The following is a 20,716-nucleotide window of genomic DNA, read 5'->3' as shown; positions in this document are numbered from 1 at the left end:
TAAATAAATAAAAAATAGATGGCTCTTCATACAGTATTGCTAAGCACCAAAAGACACTAGATTTTTTTTATTTTTTTTAAAAAACCTTCAGAGATTACTGAGCTAATTAGAAGGAAAATTCATAGAGGACTATTTAATACAGAGTCACCACCTGTGGTTCCTAAGCCACAAAATGCTTGTGGCCGGGAGAGATTTTTGTGGAAATATCACTGTGCTTGCCATGCTCTTACAGTCTTCCTTAGGCATCTCATATTGGTCAGAGTTGGAAATAGGATACTGCACTCTGTGTACCTTTGGCTTGACTGAGTACAGCTATTCCGGTATTCTGTTATAAAAAGAAACAGTCCGGATAAGTCTTATTTTTTCTATTAAAAGAAGTCAGATTTTCAAGCACAATATAGCAGATGCAGCAATTAGCTCTCTGATGATGACACCTCTGTATGTTCATTTAGTCTTTTACAATTTTCTCATGTGAGCAGAAAGCCTAATCTATATTCTATATTTAAATAAGTAGGAATCAATAGCAAATCTTCTTGAATTTTTAGATTACTCAATTCCATTCTTACTCACTTACAGCCTGCAGTGCTTTCTTTCACAAGCTTGCTTAGAAAGACATCTTCTTCTCATTTTCCTTAAGTTTTTGAGAAGTTTCAAGGGAAATAAGTGGTATCTGATGATTTTCAAAGTTGTTGTTTTTGTTGATGTTAGAATGTCATTTAAGCAATCGTTGACCTCTTCTGGAATTTTCAGTTTTTGAATCTTCAGCCTCTGTCTGACACCTTGTCTTGTGGTCTACTTATTCTGTGCTTTGCCCCTTCAGAAGTGTTCCTTTAAACTTCCTTTAACAAATTCATTTTCTCCAAGGCTCATAGGACCAGTCATGTAGGTAATTTCGTATCAGAGAAGCTGGTCATGTGGTATTTGCAGCATGTCTAATTTTGAGTTTTTCAGTGAGGGAAGAGAAAAGGTGTTTTCAATGACAAAATACAAGCTCATTGATCTTAATGCAGTAAAACAGATTCTCCTCTACAGAAACCTTTCTTCACATCTTTGGGTCAGGAAGGCAGTAGCATTACTCTACTATAAAGATCTCCTGTTTCCTTCTTTTTAATTTGAGGTCATTTTGAAAAGTTTTTGGTTTTCTTTTAATTTCACATATATCTGGAAAATAAATTATATATATAAAAAAAAAAAACTTCAGAAGTTAAAAATTACAGTGCTTTAGATGGAAAAACTGTTCTCTGCTCAGATAATTAGAGGCAGCATTTTTGATTTTAATGACAAAGGTGGACTAGTTTTTCTTGGCTGTTAAGAATTTGCACAGATCTGAGACACTAACTTAGATTCATTGCAGGGGTAAACAGAATAATTAAAAAGCCTATTAACATTACTATTTTCAAATGATCACTTTGGAAAGCAAGGAGTGAAAAGAGGTGCATCTTCAAGTCTAGCCTTGTGATAGTACTGTGTGGATTGAAATCTGCCACCTGTAATGATGTAGGAAAACAGATTACAACATGGTTTACAAGGCTGTTGTGCAAAATAAGATATTTCTTAAGAGCACCAAAAGGATGCAGGTGTTTGTTTCTCGTGATGAGAATTGTTAAAAATCTCCAAATATGCTTTTAAAGATTTCTTTAAGAAATGACTTTATAAGAAGTAATGTCTGGTCTCTCTGCTTATCGTCAAGTCTATTACACAATGGGCTAGCAGTATTAGGTATCTGTTTAAGGCTGATCATTGCAGCACATTTCAAAGTTGACCTGCTGTATTTTTTTGCTTGCTTTTCAGAATAGCCTTTGTCAATTGAGAGAATTTAGTAAAATATCTCACTGAGCAAAACAACTTTCATTTAACTTGGACTTATTGGTAGATAATTTTTGGCCATATAACTGTTCAGAATATATATTCATTCTGTCTCACCACTATTTAAAAAACATTTTAAATAATATTTGTTAATGAAGAAGCTGCCTGAAACTCCTTATTTTCATAATAAGCTATGAATATATAAATGTATCTGTTGAAACCTGACGGTACAATAATATATTGTAATATAATATAGAATCATTAAATAAATATCCATCCTTTGCACATACTTATATACAAGCATATATGCACAGACTTTATTGATGTTCAAGACTATGTTTTTAATTCTTCAATAATTTTTTTTGAAATGCATCCAAAAAATTGTTCAAAAGATGTTTGGTTACATTCAGAATCACAAGCAAGTTTAGAGATCTTTTGACAAATAGCAGTGTGCTCCAAAAACTGTAGAACTTTTGTAATTATCTTAATTAACATAATCTGTAGTTTAGAAAACTACATTAAAATGTTTCAGTTTTGTATTTAAAATGTAATAAGAACGATGTTTTTTCAGGTATGCATTTAGTAAAGCAAGAGGTGATTATTGTATTAGATTACTAAAGAAAAGAAATAATTAAACTAATTCCACACACCACCTTTGAAATACAACTCTATTTGCAACTTCATGACTAAACTAAAGTACTTTACAAAAAATAATGATGTCTGTGCTCATGGAAACAGCGAAGGGCTACAAAATTAGAGAAGTTCTGCACTGTTATTCACAACCACTGACAGCTATGCTGGAAGTCTTAATTTAGGCAATCGCTAATAATTCACTGGTGTGGAACACAATGGCAAAGCAATTAATTTTTAAGTGTGAAAGTTTTCAGTGACTGTTGCCAAACACCTGAACCTATATAATAATAAAACAGTGAAGGATGCATACAGACAAAATATTAGTTGACGTCGGTGGGAGTTTCGTTTGTGTAAGGTCTTCATTGTGTAAGGACCTCACGAAGAAAGGCTAAAAAAAAAAAAAAGTAAAAAGTAACTATAATAATCTTAACAGCTAAATGTTAATGAGAACATCAAGGCTTAATATGTTTCAGCAGATTCAAAATCAAAATATGATTCTGAATTTCTTTTAAACAGATAACAGTTCTGTATTTTTCACTTTTGCAATCATGCTAAAAATACAACTGTTTGTAGATAGTGTTATAGTTACACAACATATATATAGTAAACGCAACATGGCAGACCAAAGATCTCTTGCACATTAGATAAATATCTGCCACCATTACTATCTTGTGAACTGTAAAAATTTAGCACGTACAGTGATGAAACAAAAACATTCACCATGGAGTTACTATCAGCGGTAAATTCATCAAGTGTATACAAATGCCTAATGACCTGTCAAAAGGAAGAATCAATATGAGAATTTTGCAAAGATGTAACTTACTCCTGAAAGTCTCTTACTTTTCTTCTTTTCCAACTTCCTTCTCCTTTCACTCCAGTTCTTTCTCCTTACCAGGGAGAGTCCTGTTGAAGAGAAGGCACTAATTCCTTAGCAGTAAGGGAGAAATCAGATAAAATGAAAATCTGTGTGGCTCTTCTCTGTAGGATGATATGTTGTAAAAATATGATTGTATTCTGAACAGTGACTGTAGAGATGGCATCTTGGGAGCGAGTGGGGGAAGGTTATGTTTATTATCTGTTAATGACTTCCAGATCGAGTTGGCTCAGTTTGCAAGTTAAAAAAAAAAAAAAAAAACACCCAACAAACAACCCTTTTTTAACTGCATTCTCTGCAGGCTCAATTTGGGATTTAGAAATCATACTGTGCTAATTCTAACCCAAGTATTACTGTCAGCAATAAAAAGGTTCTTCAGGGTACAGTGTGTCTTCAGTTAAACTGTCCATCAGTGGACTGTAAATGAATGTTAATTCTTGTGATGATGAAGTCTGTCAAAATCTGGATTTGTCTAGTCCTGGTTATTCTTGATTAATTCTTCCTTATGAACTGTCTAAAAACTTATATCTGTGTAAGAGGTTTTTGGACCTACCTACTGTGGAGAAATGTCAGAAGAAGAATAAACCTTAGAGCTATTAATTTTGCATTGGTCTTAGGAATGATGCGTAAGGCCACAGGAGTTATAAAAAGTCCTGACATAATGACCATCTTGTTGAGTTTACATTTCTCAAGGATTTGAGTCTCTAGTGTTCATGTGTAACACAAATGAGACAAGTGTGTGGGAAGAAGTGGTGTTTTAATTAAACTAAATGATATAGTTTGGAAAGCATCAGTTTCAGACATGCATGTCCTTTAGAGCCATTTGTAATCATAATGTTATCAGAAACAGAGCCTGCAATTCAAAGAATGTTGAGATTTGTTTAAATATGGCCTCTGACGATGCTTCTATGACACCACTGATCTTGGTCATTACACTAAAGGGAAAAGGGACAAAAGCAGTAACACTTCCCTCCTTCCTTCCTCTTTCTGCCAGATAGTCAGTCATTCAGCTTGTACTCCCATCTTGTCAACAAAGACCTCATTACTGAGTTGTCAGGCTGCAGGGCTGAGCCATGTTCTGGGACGTGGCTTTTCCACTGTTCTCACTAGGGTAGCGATCTGGGCTGTGCCTTTCCCTGTCTCACTCATCCTGGGACATTGGGATTCTTTGGGGACCAAGGTAGGAGAGAAAGTGTTCTTGTTCTTTGGCTTTGGTTTTTCTCTTGTTTTTCCTCCTTTCCAATCTTTTGGCAACATCTTTATGAGTAGCTTAAATTTAGCCTCATCTTGTTAGTTACCAAATCTTGTTCCACTTTGTACACTTTTTTTTTCCAGAGAGAATACTACTTATGGCAGGAGACAAACCAGGATTTGAAATCACTCCTGGTTTTAATAAGCAATATAACTTCTGCCCTCAGTATGCCACCAGAGGAGCTCTCAGTGTTCTCTTTTCATGGTGTATATTTGCTCCTCAAAGATGTTCCATGCCAGTAAAATCTGAATTTGATACTAGCTGGATTTTTTGGATTATCCTTTCAGGCCCTTGTCCACCTGTTTGCTACTGCACATTTCCGTTAAAGTATTTTTATTTGTGCTTGTCACTTGTGCAAGCAGTGAGAGGTTTCCTTACAGCAGAGAGATGTTATTCCCAGATAGCACGTGTCTGGCACCTTTTTATGAACAAGGTTAGATTATAATCCAGTTTGAGTCAGGAGACTAATTTATTCATTTTCTTTACTAAATTCAAATCTTAGGGCTAAAATGTAACTATGCTTATTGGTTTCAGAAATTCCTGATCCATATCTGTAAAACCAAGCCTTTTTGATTGTGTCCTTGCTTGTTTTTATCTCTGCAACATAACTGCAGACACTTCCGCAGAAGGAATGTCAACTTAACTGATGGCTATGGAAAAAAAATGCTATGAGACATTCAAAATGACTTTCTTCATTGGTGATTAGACCTACTTCAGGAAGAGTTTAAACTAAGAATGTATCCAAATAATTGTTCCTAGTCCCATCTCTGTAGTGCAGCTAGCTGGAGTTCCATGCTCATTTTTATGAAGCTCTGTGCTTGAACGTTCACACTCCTTGAATTTTGCTAAGAGAACTCTGACATTCTGACATCTTTGCTTTGCTAAGAGAACTCTGACATCCTTTGAAATTATTATGGAGCTTCTGGAGTGGAGTATTGCATCTCCAGTGACAGAGTAGAAAAGGCAAGTTAAAAAAGGATAAACTATTTTCCATAATTACAGATTTTAGATGCGTTATACAACTACACATTGACTGTCCACAGACCTTTCTCTTTTTTTCTTCAAGTCTCTCTTAAATGCTACTGCACAAAGGAGGGCTTGCAAATGGTGGATGGCTCTGTGTAATCTGTCTGTACTGCTAAGGCAGAATGAAAAATTGTTATATGCAAGCTTCCAAAGTAGATGTTTACCCATAAGTCAGTATATCTCAGTTAACCTTCCTGTTAGTATTGTAACATCTTTCTAAGAATTCGGATTAACTGATATAGAAATGCTTAGTGCATCATTCTCCATTTTGCTAACTTTCTGGAGTCTGGAACTTTATTAGTGTTGGTATTTGTCTGCTGGTATCAGAACGCAAAGAGGTTACTTATTTCAGTTCTTTTTTTAGCAGTTCTGTGTCTTCTCTTCCATCATCCTCTCTGTGCACTAAGTTGCTGTGTTCAAAGAGGTTTTCTTTTTTCTTTTTTCTTTCTCTCTCTTTTTTTTTTTTTTTTATTAAATACAATTCTTCACTTTGTGGTTATTCTTATTTGGTGATGTTATTTCTCATTTTAGGAGCTTTTGTATTTAAGGCAAATAAGGCATGTTAGTGGTTATTTGTAATTCTTCTTGTTCAGTGGATTTCCTGTTATGCAAAAACGTAAAGTTTTTCTCACTGTTCTTCCAAAGTTTTGTTTTTCCTGTCTTGATAGTTTTGTACATCTGTGTCTGTTTTATAACCTGTGGCTAAGATGTTAAGATCTGGCCTTGCCTTCATGGATGCCTGACAATTTACTGTAAAACTGCTAGTTTGTTTAAAAACCTTCAAGAAGTGAATGACTTTATTCTTCCTAAAGAGCTATTCTAAAGGATCTTGAAGGTACCGAAGATCTATCTAAAAAAATGCAGCATGTCATTCTTACATATACTATTTGATCAGTAATTGTCTTATTCCTTTATTACTGCAACAGAAAACTACAAGGGGAACTTTGCAAGACAGTAGGCTTGCACTTGGACAACGTGTGTGTATGTGTGCACTACATGAAGTATAATGTTTATACATGGTGCACAGTCAAAATCCCATTAGCCTGCTTCCTGTTCAAACTGCACAAAGCTGAATACTGCAATATACAACATACAATGTTGTACAGCTTATTTTTTACTTCAGTAGGCAGGCAGAAGGGCATCGGTCTAGTGAGACTGGATATTTACTCTCTGTTTTGTGCAACATTAGGAATCTAGGATTATTAATTATACACTTCTAAAAACATATGGGATAGGCAGAGGTAAGGATCTATGTTTTATTGCCAGTATTAATACGATGTTGTCTAGTTTCCAATGAATTGACAGATCAGTATGTCTCCAGTAATGTAGTAGCTGGATTAAATAGCCTTCTTAGCACCATTTTTCATCAGCTGATTCACTACCTGCAGTAACATCTGTTTGCATAGCTTTTAGGCTGGAAAAATGCATTTTTATGTCTTAATTAATAGGTTTATTCATCTTTCACTGAAAGAATAATGTGTATCCTACAGTACCGAGAAAATGCTATGTGATGAAAAGGGATGTCATAACAATAGGAAGACAGCAGTATTGATGTATGGTCAGTAAATTAAATAGTATGATCTTTCTATTTTTGTTAGCAGAGGACATAATTTGCAAAGATCTGCTTGAAGATAGGAAATATATGGCAGATGAAGAAATAAGTGAAGATTCCAAACATACAAATGATATGCCAAAGGAATCTGAAACCATAACAGAGGTTTGCTTTACACACTTCTGATGTTAAAAGGAGAGTAGTAAGTGTAGCTCACTCACAAGAGCCACATTTCTGTTAATGTTTATGAAATACACTACTAAAGTGCTCTACCCAACAACGTTATCTACATAAAGGCAACATCAAAATACAGAGGAATGCGGGGAGAAATAAGGAAAAAAAAGAAGGGGATTTTTCTCCTCCAATTTGTAATTGCAGTAATTTTAGGTGTGATTTGTTAAAAAAAAAAAAAAAAAAAAAAAAATGACAAAATCAGATATAAATGTTATTTTTAAATTGTATAGGTTATACTATCAGTGGCTTTGAATACTGATGTGTTTATGTTATACTTTCCTTTTACTAACTGTATTTGTGCTGGGATGTTTTTATATGTTTTATGTGATTTTATTCAATTCTTTCTACTGCATTTTAAATTTTTCATTGTTAATGAAAGAAAAAGATTTTAGCCTTACACTAGAATTAATTAGATAAGAACGTCAGTGTGGTAAACTGCAGTTTAAAATGGGATTTACTAGGTATTTTGATAGAACTAATTTATCACACACCTTGATTTATTTTATTTTATTTTGTTTTGTTTTGTTTTGTTTTTAATTGTTGTGCATAAAATACTGCATGGATTTGAAATAATCCAATTTTACTTGCAGGTGTTTATGTTCCATGCCAAGAATTTGATCTTATGTCTGTTCTAGTTTCCTGCAGTCTTCCTGTTTGAAATCAAGAAAGAAAATCTCCCATAACATTAGATCATTGCCACCAGTCTTTGTCAGAGATTCTGATCCCTCCTTATACTGATAGCACCAGTATATACTATACATTTTCTTTAAGACTAAGTTTTTTTCAACAAAACACTCTCAGCAGAAATATTTAGTCTGTGTGTAGAAGTTTCTATTCTGTTCTACTATCAAACTGTCTGCAAATAGTATGACTTAACTGACTTCTCTCCCATTTTTACAGTCTTGTATTGGCTCAGATCCAGAATGCAAGCGTGTGCTCCTCAGATTTGGTGCCCAATGTCCCTTGGTCTCCTACTATCTGAAGAAGCATAAAATTGATAATACAGTTCCATATTCCTTGACTTGCAGAACTGATTGTACTGAAGTTTACAAACTACCATATCATTTTTGACTCCCAACCTGTGTTTTATTTTAAGACCTTGCTTCAAAACTTTTTGCCAAATTGGTTTTAAATCAGCTGAGGCAGGGAGGAGAGGAATGAGTTACAGAAGTCTCACCAATTTATTTTGTTTCCTTTTTCTGTTATGGTCACAATAGCTGGGACAGTTTTCTCTTTTCTAGACTGAGACAGACCACAGTAATGCAGACAATCTCAGCAAGTGGCTTACCCAAAAGAGAGAAACTTGGAAATGCAGAAACAAGATTTGGTTGGTTCTTCATCTTGTTATTCCTTTAACCTAACGTGATTTAAAGTGTCTTAAGTAAGACTGCACTTCAACTTGGTTACTTTATTTTACATGTGTTAGATTTTAGGGGAATAAAGCTGAGCAATAAATGTAAATCAAACCTCACAAAATGTAATGAAGCTCTTATCATATCTGGATTCAAACTTATTCGTTCTTATTTGTTAGACTTGGTTCTATTACGGCCCTGAATTGTCCTCTTTGGATCCAAACATCTATAAATCTTGAGGAAGTTTTGAGTCTGTTCTGAATTTGGACATATTTCTGCCTCACAAATTTCTTTCTGAATGTAGAGAAGATTTATGTGTTGTGTAGTACAGATATTCAGAGCCCTTTGTGTTTATATCTTAAACTAAGGGGTTTCAGAATCAACAGTTTCCTAATTAATTCTATTCTTTTCCTGATGTATATCAAATTGTTCTACCTAGACAGTGTTTGGTGATTTTAATGAAGATTTACTTGAGAAACATTTTCAGACATTTTTTGGTGGGAATTCTCAGAATTTTGATTTTCCTGTATAAAGAAGCATTTGAACACAACATCTTCAAGAAAAACTACTTCTCTGCTGCTTTTCAGGGTAGGATATTCAGCATGGGGAAACCACAACTTAAAAATACTGTCAAACCTCTGCAGCTTTTGTTAGAACAGGGCAACTCCTATTAGTTCAGTGTATTTAGGTGTCATGTTCTGTATTATGGTAATTTAACTTCACTGGTTTCAACAAATCAAAATACTGAAGAATGGAAAACGTTATTTTCAACTTTTCAGTGTGTTATTTTTATATTTGTCAAATTCTTTTTACAAACTTTACCATGAAAAAAATGTAAAACTTGTTATTAAGCTGACTAGTGGGATAAAAGGAAAATTTTAGACTTCTTGTGAAACCGATTGTTTTTCTCAGCAGATTTTAGGTAACTGTTCACATTATGAGCAGAATTCTGTCTAAAAATAAGTTGTGTCCACTTCTTTATGGGTTGATTGAGAACAGAAATTTCCACACCATTCTCCCTTTAATGTGACCACAATGGGCAGTTGTAACTTTTGTAACTTGTCCATTTATATAAAAAGAATAAATTAGCAAATTAGCCACCATAAACTGTTAGTATATCCAGTTTTGCTGACATGTTTATTGTAATTTGCAATATGCATGACGTTGATTTGCAAAAATGTTCCATTTTCTTTTTTGAGAGTATGAGTTATAAATTCATGAATCATGAGAAAGCAAAACTGTAATAAAACTTAGAAGTTGGAAACACTACAAAGTACATCTATGTCATCCTTAAAAAAAAAGGGGGGGAGAGAGAGGGAGAAGGTTGAAATTTTTTGTAGTTTGATTAAAAGCCTAAAACCTTCCATTTCACTTAGCTAAAACAGAATAAGGTCTTTCATGCCTTTACATAATGAGCAAAAGGCATCTAATGAACATGTCATGAAATGTCTAGGAAAAAAAAAATATAACAAATATCTTAATGTTCTGAGCAGTGCATTAAAATGACACAGCATAGAATTTCATAAAGTAAATCCAAAGTCTAAAGATGTAAAAAGTATTTTTAATGTTTTGTTTTAGTAGTATGTATTTCAAGGAAAGGAACTTATCTCCAAAAGCACATATTGGAATTAAAAGTGGCCCCTAATGAACAAACAAAGGAAGCAAAAAAAAAAAAAAAAAAAAAAAAAGAGGCAGAGAGAGGCCTTCACAACCATAAAAGTAGAGTTCCAAATATCATCCCTCTTACAAAATTTTTCCTGAAAATAGGCTGCAGAGCACAGAAGTCAATTCTGAAAACATTATAACTATGAAACTAAGTGCAGTAGAGTCGGCACTTTCAAAAATAATAATAAAAAAAATCAGGCAACAACTTTATTCTAATTGCATTTAAGAAATTAAAGACCACCTATGTAGAGGGGGAAAAAAATCTCATTAGTGGAGCTACAGTAGATAGTTGAGATTCAAACTCTGTTAACCCAACCCCTTAGGCTTGCTTGAAAGAGCTTACAAAGTCTTTGTCATGTTCTTTGTGCCAGAACAGAAGTATAAAATGTGCACAGGCATCTCAAGTCTTCCAGCTCCATCATGTTATGGTAAGTTCATGTGCATTTCTTGGCACATCATGTCCTTGCAACATAACTGTGCCCTGTACCACAGGGAGAAAGGAGGCCACCAAGAAGAGGTTGTGTGAGGCTGCTAGTTTAGCGTAGTGCTCATAAATCCCATAAATCATTACATTTTTATGTCCGTAAAATTTTATTTAACCAGCTGATGCATGTCATAGAATTCATCTTCAGACATGAAATCTCAATTTGTTATCAGTAACTATGCAGTAGCTTATTTTCAAAGTATCAAGAGTTTTGTGATAGAAAAGGAATTTCCTGTTGCATCTTCAGTCAGCCTATGGGTCAGAGGAGCAGTGCTTCAGAACTGGTTGTCTGGTATTTCTCCAGAAAGCACTGGAGCCTGTCCATCCAGCCCCATGGAGCTCAGTGGTACTCTTGCTGTGAACTAATGAGCATTTGAGACTGAGCCTGGCTGCTTAATCTGCACCCCCTAACCCGTTCTTACCAAAAATCAGCTTCTTGAAGATAGCACCCTGAAATGTCATCATCAAGAAAGTTAAATATCTTATGAATTTCAGACAAGACAATAAATTTTGGAATTTTTCAACAACAGTGAGAGGCCTGTAAGTCCAACTTCTGAAGCCACTTACACTAGCCATCATATTCCCTCTAGAGGAAGCATTGAAAATCAGTTCCAACAGTGCCCTACTCTCTCCCCATTTGCCATCATCAGGTTATAGATCTTCAGAAACAAAAGCTTCTCAGGCTGTTTCTCACTTTTTCAAATGGACTTCTGAAGGGGAGGGGAAAAAAAAAAAAAAGAGAGAAAAAAAGTCTTTTGAAAGCCTATCATCAGTTTTGCTGCTGATACTGTTGGATTTGCTCTACCAAGAGTTACACAGGAATTTAACTGAATATCTCTTTAGAGGGTCCATGCCTGACTACAACTGACTTTATAACAGCTCAGTAGGTGCTTTTCACTTGATCTTTAACCCTTTGTCTTCCAGTATTTCTTCTTATCTTTGGCTCTGATGAAGTTTGTGATTCAACTGTGGAACTTTAACTTTATCCAAGTTCTGTAAATCCTTGCTGGACTCTTCTGGTTCTGATTTTAGCTCCTGTTTCCTGTTCATTTTTTAAACACAGCTATGAAAGAGGTCATAAAATTAGGTTTAGACCTCCTTAAGAACTATGATTTGTGAAGCTGCTTAAAAGTGGCTCACTAAATTCTTCCTCAAGGATAGGTTCTTGTAAAACCGTTGTCTTAATTCTTTAGACGGATACATGGACAGGAAGGAAAAAGTTAGAAGGCAGAGTGGATGTTCACTGGGAAAAAAAAAAAAAATAATAATAGAAAACTCTTAAACATATAATACGAATGATTTAATGTTATTGCTACTGATACTTGACAGTGAAAACACACACACAACACTCAAAGTCAGAGCAGCTTAGCCAATATTAAATATGTGTATGTCACATAAGAGACAGGTGAGAGTCCAGAAAATGTAAGACAACATGAATTAAACCTTTTTTTACATGAAATCCCGTAAAAATAAGGCCTTCGGTAATAATCATCAGGTACCGCAGTAAGAGTTTCATACACACCTGCTTCAGTGGTACTTGAACAATTAATTTGGATAGAAACAAAACAAAACAAAAAAAAAAAAACTTCTCTTGATCATTTGCTTATAGAACATATTTTTATTCCCTTCCTGAATCACACACAGCTTGGGTGGAAAGAAGACAGCTGCTTGGGCACTAGTGTATTTCAGTTTGAAGTACGTCTAATCTTTATTGAGTTATTTGAGCCTTGTGTACCAACTGCAGAAAGCCATGCTTTTGTGGGGAGATTTTTTTCTTTTAATATTAATGTCTGATTTTGGCCAACAAAGTAGAGCTCAGGAGACAACAGAAATTCTCTAAACGCATTAGACTTAGAATCCAATAAATACACCAAATACTTCAGTATAAATCCTCATCTTGTTTGTTGCTTCCACAGGAACACTGCTACTGGGAATCAATCTCAAGCATTTTATTTGGCAATTAGTTCTCAAAAGCTTCTTAGTGTCTACTTCTTTGTTAGCTTCAAGGTTGTGTTTTTGTTTTTTTCGTTGTTGTTGTTGTTGTTGTTTTAATCCTTTGCGGTTTTTCCATTAGTAAGTCTTACACATGAATTTGGCACAAATGTCTTAATTACATTTTTGTTTAATTTAGACAGGAGACAAGTTAGTCTTACATGCAAACACACTGTGTGTTATCCTATGGGAATAACCATTTGCTAGGGAGTATGAGCTGGGGGGAATCCAGGTTCTGCTGAACTCAATGGCCAGATTTGCTGAGACTCTAGGAAAGGAGGCTCTAGGACGTGTTCATCCACAGGCTTTAGTGGTAAAACAGAAGTGGCTAACCTGAGGGAAAAATATCTGTCCAGATTCCTAGTGTATTGATTACAACATGGTCTTACAATCTTAGCGTGAATGTTGCAGTCCCGTTGAAGTGGATGATATTACAGAGGTGTTGAGGTACTCTTGACAGGACAGGGGCAGATTCTGTCTCCTGGTAAATGCTGTGCTCTTGTTATAGGCTGTGGTGGGGGTCTAGCATTAGCTTGTGGTTAATTACTTTGATCCAAGTCCCAAACAAGAGGGCAGAGTATAGGAGAGAAGATTAAGCACACAATTAGTTGTCTGTGTTTATTTTGTGTTATTGAATCTTAGAAGAACATTCAGCAAAGAATAGAAAAGCAGAGGTAGCGCAGATGTGATGGCAATATTGTGTGGCAGCACTTTCACTGCCCATCCTGTGTACGCTGGGAAAGCCTATCAGACTAGGCTGCATCACAGGGAGCAATATGCACGAGTGTTTTACATTGTACTGCTTTCTGTATCACAGACTCAATGTCAGCTAGCCTCTTACTAATACCTAGGCTTCCATTTCAAAATTAGCATTTAAAATATAATCTCATATGCTGTGAGATTCACAGATTTAGTGATGTCAAGCCTTGCTTGCCTGGCTTTCATGCTATACATATGATGTAAGTCCTCTGTAGTTCATTTTTCTCACTTAAGCATTGTCACAAGGATCAGAAAGAACTACTTGAGGCCTTTCCATAACAGAATTGATTTGCATAGTATCTCTTTTTAGAACAAGATAAATCTTGTGAATGTTGTGCTGTGTTTATCTTTTGCTATATCTAGTTGGGATTTAGTACACAGATAAACTTCCTTCTTAGCTGAAAATGCAAACCTTTCACTTAACTGAAATTGTAGCACAGCAGTTGCTCTGACATATCAAGATGTTACTAAAGAGCCGCATGGACTCAGAAGAATTTCAGAAGGATTACACTGAGTAAGTATACAGTAGTTACTAAAATAAAAGTTGACATTCAGATCATATTAATCTAAAAACTAATGATCCTGAAGGTGCTATGCAAGTCATTACTATATATTAGGTTGACATGCGTGTGTTTGTGTATCTCGAGTCCAAGAGAGCAAATGTCAAACATAAAGTCATGATCCCCTCCCTTCAAGTGAACGATAAAGTTACTCTCCTTCTATTTGGGAGCATGTTCCTACATACAAGATATTTGCTGTCTGCATTATCATGATGAAGAAGTACATGTCAATGGGATTAAGATAATGCAGAGTATTAATATGGCACCAGGCAGTGTCGTTGCACTTAGATGTCTGACAGTGTTTCCATTCCAAATCCTTTTTGGAAAGGTTTAGAACCCATTTACTGCACAGTAAGATTAAACCCACAATTGAATGAATTACAGGCAAACATTATAGTAAGATGAAATCACACTCCACTGATAATCACAGCTTGTGCTTAAAGCATGCTTCACCTCTGCATATAGTCTCCAACATTTGTTTTTGTTAGTTTTCCATGTGTGCGTGTGTATACTGTTTCGCATTATTTTAGTTGCAGAAAATGTAGCTTATTTAGACTGAAAATACAGGTAGAGTAGTTATTAAAGCGTATTACAGTTATTAATTAATGCAGCATTACTGCAATACAGTTATTAAAATGCAGATCTTGAAAGACATAACATGTTTAGATGTTGGAGCTTAATATGCAGAAATTGTTATCCTAAACCTTCTTGCTTTGTTGTTAGGAAACTACTAATGTCCTTGCTGCTTACTTTACATTGTTGCTATATCATTCTCATGCTTTTTTATGTATTTATTACTAATGTATAAAAATGTCTTCAAAAGGAAATAATAATAAAAAACAGACACCAATTCATTCTTTTTAAAATTTATTTAAAAAGAAACGATTACTTCCTATTGGTAGTTTAAACAACAACAACAACAAAACTTTAATTTATATACTCCGAATACCATAAATCTTTCAATTAGTTATGTCTCAATTTTATTTGCAGATTACAGCAAAAGTATGGCAAAAAATTGAAGCAATAAAAAAGGAAAGGAAATAAATTAATCAGAAGTTCAGAACATTTGATTTTATTCTTTTATTATTGTGCCAGTTTGTTTATGAGAATATCATTTATAAGATTCATTGAAAAGTGCTGCAGCCCAAAAGTTTGCCTGCATGTTTTTGGGAAGGTTCCGTGATTGTGTGATATATTCAACTTGAAAAAATGAATCCTTATTCTTCTCATAGACTGGTTAGAGCTTCCACGAATACAGCTGAACTAAAGTTTAACTCAAATATATGAAGGAGTACACTGCTTTTATGACAGGATTATAAGGAGAGACTCACTCAAACTAAGGACTGTATTTATTAAGACCAGTGATAATAAGGCCATGGCATTATTTTTCTTTAAAATCTCCGGGTTTAATTTGAAAATTCTTGAAGATATTTAGCTATTGTTATTTGATTTTTGGAGTCCTGTTTACAGATTTGGTTGCACATACAGCACATCTGCTGTACATTACAAACAGGCTACAAGATACTACATTTCCATCAATAGTATTAGTGAATGTTTTGAGATTAAACCTTCCTGTAGTTCTAGATCCTGTTCTCTTGCTCTCCTGTTTCTCTTATCCCTTGCTCTTGTCAAATATATCTTTTAACTGTCCTCCCTCCAAATTCTGTCTCTTCATTTCTCCTCTTTCTGTCTAGACCCTGTCCTTTTCCTCTTGAGTACTTGATTTGCTTGATCTAGAGCATTCTCTGTTCAATTTTTCTTGATTGTCAAAATACAAAAAGAAGATCTCTAGCAATAGTATTACCATTGTATGTCCCCTCTGACATTCCTGAAAAGACCTGGCAGTCTACACTGGCTGTGTTCAAATTTGGCAGAGTCATCTCACAGAATTAGTAGCCTCTAAGAATTCCTATTTGGCCTGAATTAGCATGGGTAATGTCCAGAGGATCTCTTCTGAGAGATCCCTAATTTGATGCAGACTTCTAGACATCCACATGTGCTTAGCATCATAAAAATGTGCAGAGGGACAAATCTTGTTCTATCTTTTATGGCCAAAAGGGTTATGACATGAGCAAAACTCCTGAGTTCTCATTGTAGATGGCACAGAAGCGCAAATTAGTGTGGGCACAGGAAATTAATCTTGTACTTAGAAGCATGGCTAGAATATTATTGGGGTATCTTAACGTACAGTCATCTCTTTGGGTAATCATAATTATTTCTCCTACTGAGGAGATGGGCTATGAACAGTGGATGTTACACTTCAATGCATTGCAGTTATAATCTTGAGACTGCTAGTAACTTCCTTAGGCACTGCATAAAGTAGGGGAGAGAGTACAGTTTGTCAGAAAGAAGTTAATGATACTAACTCTTGGTCACACCTACTTAACTGTTACATAGTACAACTGAGTGAATTCTCTCCTTAGTTATTCCTTATAATTTTTTTTAACATGGTGAACGAGTTACATCTAATCCTTTGTAACAGTCTTGCATGAAAATGCAAATTCATCCACAGTATAGAGATGCACGGCTAGGATTGAACAATTAAAATACAGTATTTGGACAACTCAGCCCCAAACTTTGTTTCACTATTTGTTCATTCATTTAGTAGGGGGAGTACATTGTATCATACAGCTCACAGATAGCATTGATTTTCACTTAAAACTTTCATATTAAGTCACCCTTGCACCACGCTACAGAAGAATATAGCTAGGAGGAACATTTTCCTGCTTAACATACTGGGCTCCTGATGTTTTATTTGGCCTGCAGGTGCTCCTCCAATATTATCATTAATTGCAACAAAAATCATATTTGAGACTAGCATGGAACTTGTAATGTTTAGCAAGGTCCTTCCATTGTTTTGTTTTTGTTTTGTTGTTGTTGTTTTTAATTCCTTAGTTTGATCTTTCATCTTTACAGGATTCTATAAACAGAACAACATCCAGCAGCTGAAGTGAGCAAGCAGTGAAAACTCTGCAAACACTTCAAGGTTCCTACCCTACAATAAAATGTTTCATCGCTCCACCTGGTCTTACGTTTATTACAGAAAAAGGAAAAGAAAATACATCTGCTATAACAAATTATTTCAATTTCAGTTTTCTATGTCAATAGTTTTTTGTAAATGAATGTTTACACTGAAATCTATTTTTAGTATTGGGAAAAAAATAGATCTTAGTGTTCTTTTAATCACTTCTTCAGAAATGTATTTTGATAATAGCAACTGCTCACTATAATAAAAAACAGAGAAGGCTTTCATTTACTGTGGCATTGGAAGTCCTGCCAGTTCTAAATGCCCTACATAGTTTCTTTAAAAAAAATTATGTTCTTTAGGCCTCAACAAAAACCAAAGCTCCTCTTCCAGGTTTGGTAGCAAACAGACTATTATTCTCCAATGCTAACCTTTGGACATCACTTTGGTAATAAGCTTTCTTAACATTTTTTAGGAAAGTATTCAGCTTGTCAGTAGGCACCATTGACACAGTGCAGCCACCCCATCCAGCTCCAGTCAGACGTGACCCAACGGCCCCAAATTGCCTAAAACAAAATAAAAAAAAAATCATGAAAAATAAGCCAGAAGGGAGTAATCGGTCATATATTAAATTCCTATAGAAAACTAGTGAATACTGGACTCAAAATACCTCTGTCTTATCTGACTTGCTGAAATTCACTTGGTTGTATATGATATACCAACAATTTGTATTTACCATTTTGGACAGAAAAAATCTGTCACTTTAAGATGCAATGTAGTCATTTCTGTCAATTCTATGATACTGTCTTTTACAGTGCTTCAGCATCAACTGTTTTAAGGATCACAGTACAGCTGAGATGAGGAAAGCAGGGGAAGAAAAGGGATTGTGTTAGCAACGTTCATAAGACATCAGAAGTGAAAACAATACATGATAAAAACAACAAAAGAGGGTTCATAAACTTAATTGCACAGGATGTAGGCATGCAAGCTATTTTCCAATGTGGCAAAGATGAATAGCTCTATTCTTCCAGGGCAGATCTAAAACATGCTGAAGATTCACAGGCTTCTGCAGGACTGCAGAGAGTGCTGGTCAAGAAAATAAGAGTTCATAAACTCATTTTTTTAAAGAAAAAAAAAAGAAGTCTTTTGCACTCAAACATCTGTTTATGCTGAATGGACAGAGCTAGGTATCTATCTTTAGAGGAGCCACATGAACGTAACAGACTTACAGCAGTAGAGGTAAAATAAGAATATAGTCTCAAAAGAACAAAATGTCTTTAATAATGGGGGCAAAGAGAAAAAAAAATGATAAAGACATGAAATGATAAAATCATTCCCAGCCTCAAGATACTGGCCTGCTAGAAGTGTCCTACAGCGAATCTCATGCTGTTACCATGCAAGATTCAGATGCCACCTCATTAGAATTTAGATGAATTACTTTCATTACTTTGCTTGCCTGTGTTCCTTATCTTTAGTTAGATTTAGAAGGAGTAGGAAAATACCATGTAATGAATTTCTTTTGGATGTTTCAGAAAACTCATTTGAAATCTTAATCCTCATGAGAGGTCTAATCAGATTTGCAACAAGTATTTTTGCTATGTTTTCAATATCCATGCATTTGTGACTTACTAGTCATAAAATCGGTTTTAGGAAGGGTGAGATTCATGTGAATAATGTATTAGAAGATGACAGCTCATTCTGAGCAGGCTGTTGTGATTTTTTGCATGTACATTTTATGTTAAATGAGTCTGGTATACTGCTGGGTAAGAAGAAGTTTAGGTCGTATTTCAAGCAAGTATTTACATATGTGTTTCATTCTAAACATGCTTACATATCTTCTTGAATAGAAACACTTTCTTCAGTGTCTGTGTGGTGCCACCCTGCATATTGACTCGATTTTATGTTCCTTCTTTATTTCCTGTTGGTGTTTTATTTTACTTATGATTCCTGTAAGCCACTCATTCTCTGATGCAATTTTTGGTTGTTTCTGGCCTATGGAGCAACCTCCTAAAATGAGCAAGATACAATCCAGTCTCAATTGCAATCAATAGGGAAATTCCCATTGACTTCATAAAGCCCAATCCAATTTTCAGAGTGGTAAATCAACTGTCTGTGTTCATCTGGTCTGTTACCTCAGTCAGAATTTTGTATTTCACTTGGTGTCTGGCTTTTATTTTGGTGGGCAACTGAAATCCCCTTAGAATTGTTCTGAACCTTTTATTGATTTCATAATTCTCTGCAGTCATGCTCATGCCTCATTTTTACTGAGTCATTTTAAAATACTTAGTTGAAATAAAGCATAAAGTAGGCAGAAAATGTGCTTGTTTCAGAGCTGAAGTCACTGTGTTTCAAAATACTGTGGCTACTGATTTCAAATGTGGTGGTGCTCGGGGTGTAATGCCGAGGAACTTGGCATTTTGACAGGCAGTGCTGCAACACCTGAAAGTTAGGTATCTGAGACTGAAAGAATTCAGAAGTGAGCACCTAACTCTGCTGATACTGGAGGTGTGGTTGGTGCATGGGAAGTATCTAGGTCAAACACAAGGAAGTGATTTTGGAACAGGTCTGAAACTTTTTTTCATTGAGTCTCAGTCAATTCAGTCCTAAGCTAGGACTTACTCTTCTGGTAAAGTGGGATTCATAACCAGACGCTCTCTTCTTGTGCACCAGCATCTAAATTATGCATTTATGAAGAAAAGAGCAGTAAGCAGACAGTCACTTTTTCGACAATCTTGCAGACAGAGCACTTACACAGTGAGTGACATGGATTTAACATGTGGGAAAGTATGTGCACTACCTGGGCTATAATGCACCCATGAGCAAAAGTAACAGAGGGGTTAGAAGGAGCACGTTAAATAATAATAATAATAATAATAATAATAATAATAATAATAATAATAATAATAATAATAATAATGAAAAAAAGCAATGTATGTCTACAGTTCAGTGTTAGAGGCACTTGGTGCTGAGTCTTGGGGTCTGCTCCTCGTTTCCTTATGAGCTTGCATACCTTGTTCCAGTATTCACAGGACAAAGAGAGAATTGTGAGTGTGTGTGTGTGTGTGTGTAAATGAGAGTGAAAACATGAATTCTACAGCAAAGAAAAGATTAAGAATGGAAAGATCAAGAATGAAAGCTGCACGGTTGGTATATAGAAGTGATAGGTAAGACAATGCAGTATGACATTTTGAAAACAGTTCTGTTGTGAGAGATGAAAAAATCAGCAATATTGATAATTTGAAATACTCAAAATTATGAACCAGCTATTCAGGAAGTACAGAATTAACATGAGATTTAAATATAAATTGGGGGTGGTGGTATGGTGCATACTTCTGTTTCATAGCTTAGTGTGCATCTGAGTAACATAATTAAGGTTTTTTGGAGCTGCAAACTTTTTCATTGGTTTTTGTTTCTTCATTTTTCAAACTATACCATGAACCTGTCCAGGCCTTGAAGCTTTAGGAAAATCATCAGTGATAAGCGTCTTGATAAAATGCAGTTGTCTCTGTACCATAATGTGCCTGGATGTAATATAAAAATTGCATTTTAAAAGTGATCAGAG

The 20,716-nt window shown here is 35.1% G+C and overlaps 2 protein-coding genes across 8 annotated transcripts in view; one reads left to right on the top strand and one right to left on the bottom strand.

Moving 5' to 3' along the window:
- FAM227B (family with sequence similarity 227 member B) overlaps positions 1-10,067 on the top strand; it is an 83,523-nt gene extending 73,456 nt beyond the window's left edge. For all 4 annotated transcript variants that reach the window (XM_072043262.1, XM_072043261.1, XM_072043260.1 and 1 more), the window contains 2 exons: positions 7,190-7,308; positions 8,278-10,067. In XM_072043262.1, the coding sequence (XP_071899363.1) occupies positions 7,190-7,308; positions 8,278-8,448 (290 nt within the window). In that variant the 3' untranslated portion in view covers positions 8,449-10,067. The remainder of the gene's footprint in view (positions 1-7,189; positions 7,309-8,277) is intronic.
- A 4,972-nt stretch (positions 10,068-15,039) lies between these two features.
- Positions 15,040-20,716, bottom strand: part of GALK2 (galactokinase 2) — a 52,477-nt gene continuing 46,800 nt past the window's right edge. For all 4 annotated transcript variants that reach the window (XM_027466750.3, XM_027466749.3, XM_027466748.3 and 1 more), the window contains one exon: positions 15,040-17,720. In XM_027466750.3, coding sequence (XP_027322551.2) covers positions 17,513-17,720 — 208 coding nt within the window. In that variant the 3' untranslated portion in view covers positions 15,040-17,512. The remainder of the gene's footprint in view (positions 17,721-20,716) is intronic.

The sequence above is a fragment of the Anas platyrhynchos genome, chromosome 11, assembly GCF_047663525.1.
Source record: "Anas platyrhynchos isolate ZD024472 breed Pekin duck chromosome 11, IASCAAS_PekinDuck_T2T, whole genome shotgun sequence".
Taxonomy (NCBI): Eukaryota; Metazoa; Chordata; class Aves; order Anseriformes; family Anatidae; genus Anas; species Anas platyrhynchos.
Note: the sequence above shows the minus strand (reverse complement) of the source record. Positions and strands in the feature narration are given on the sequence as shown.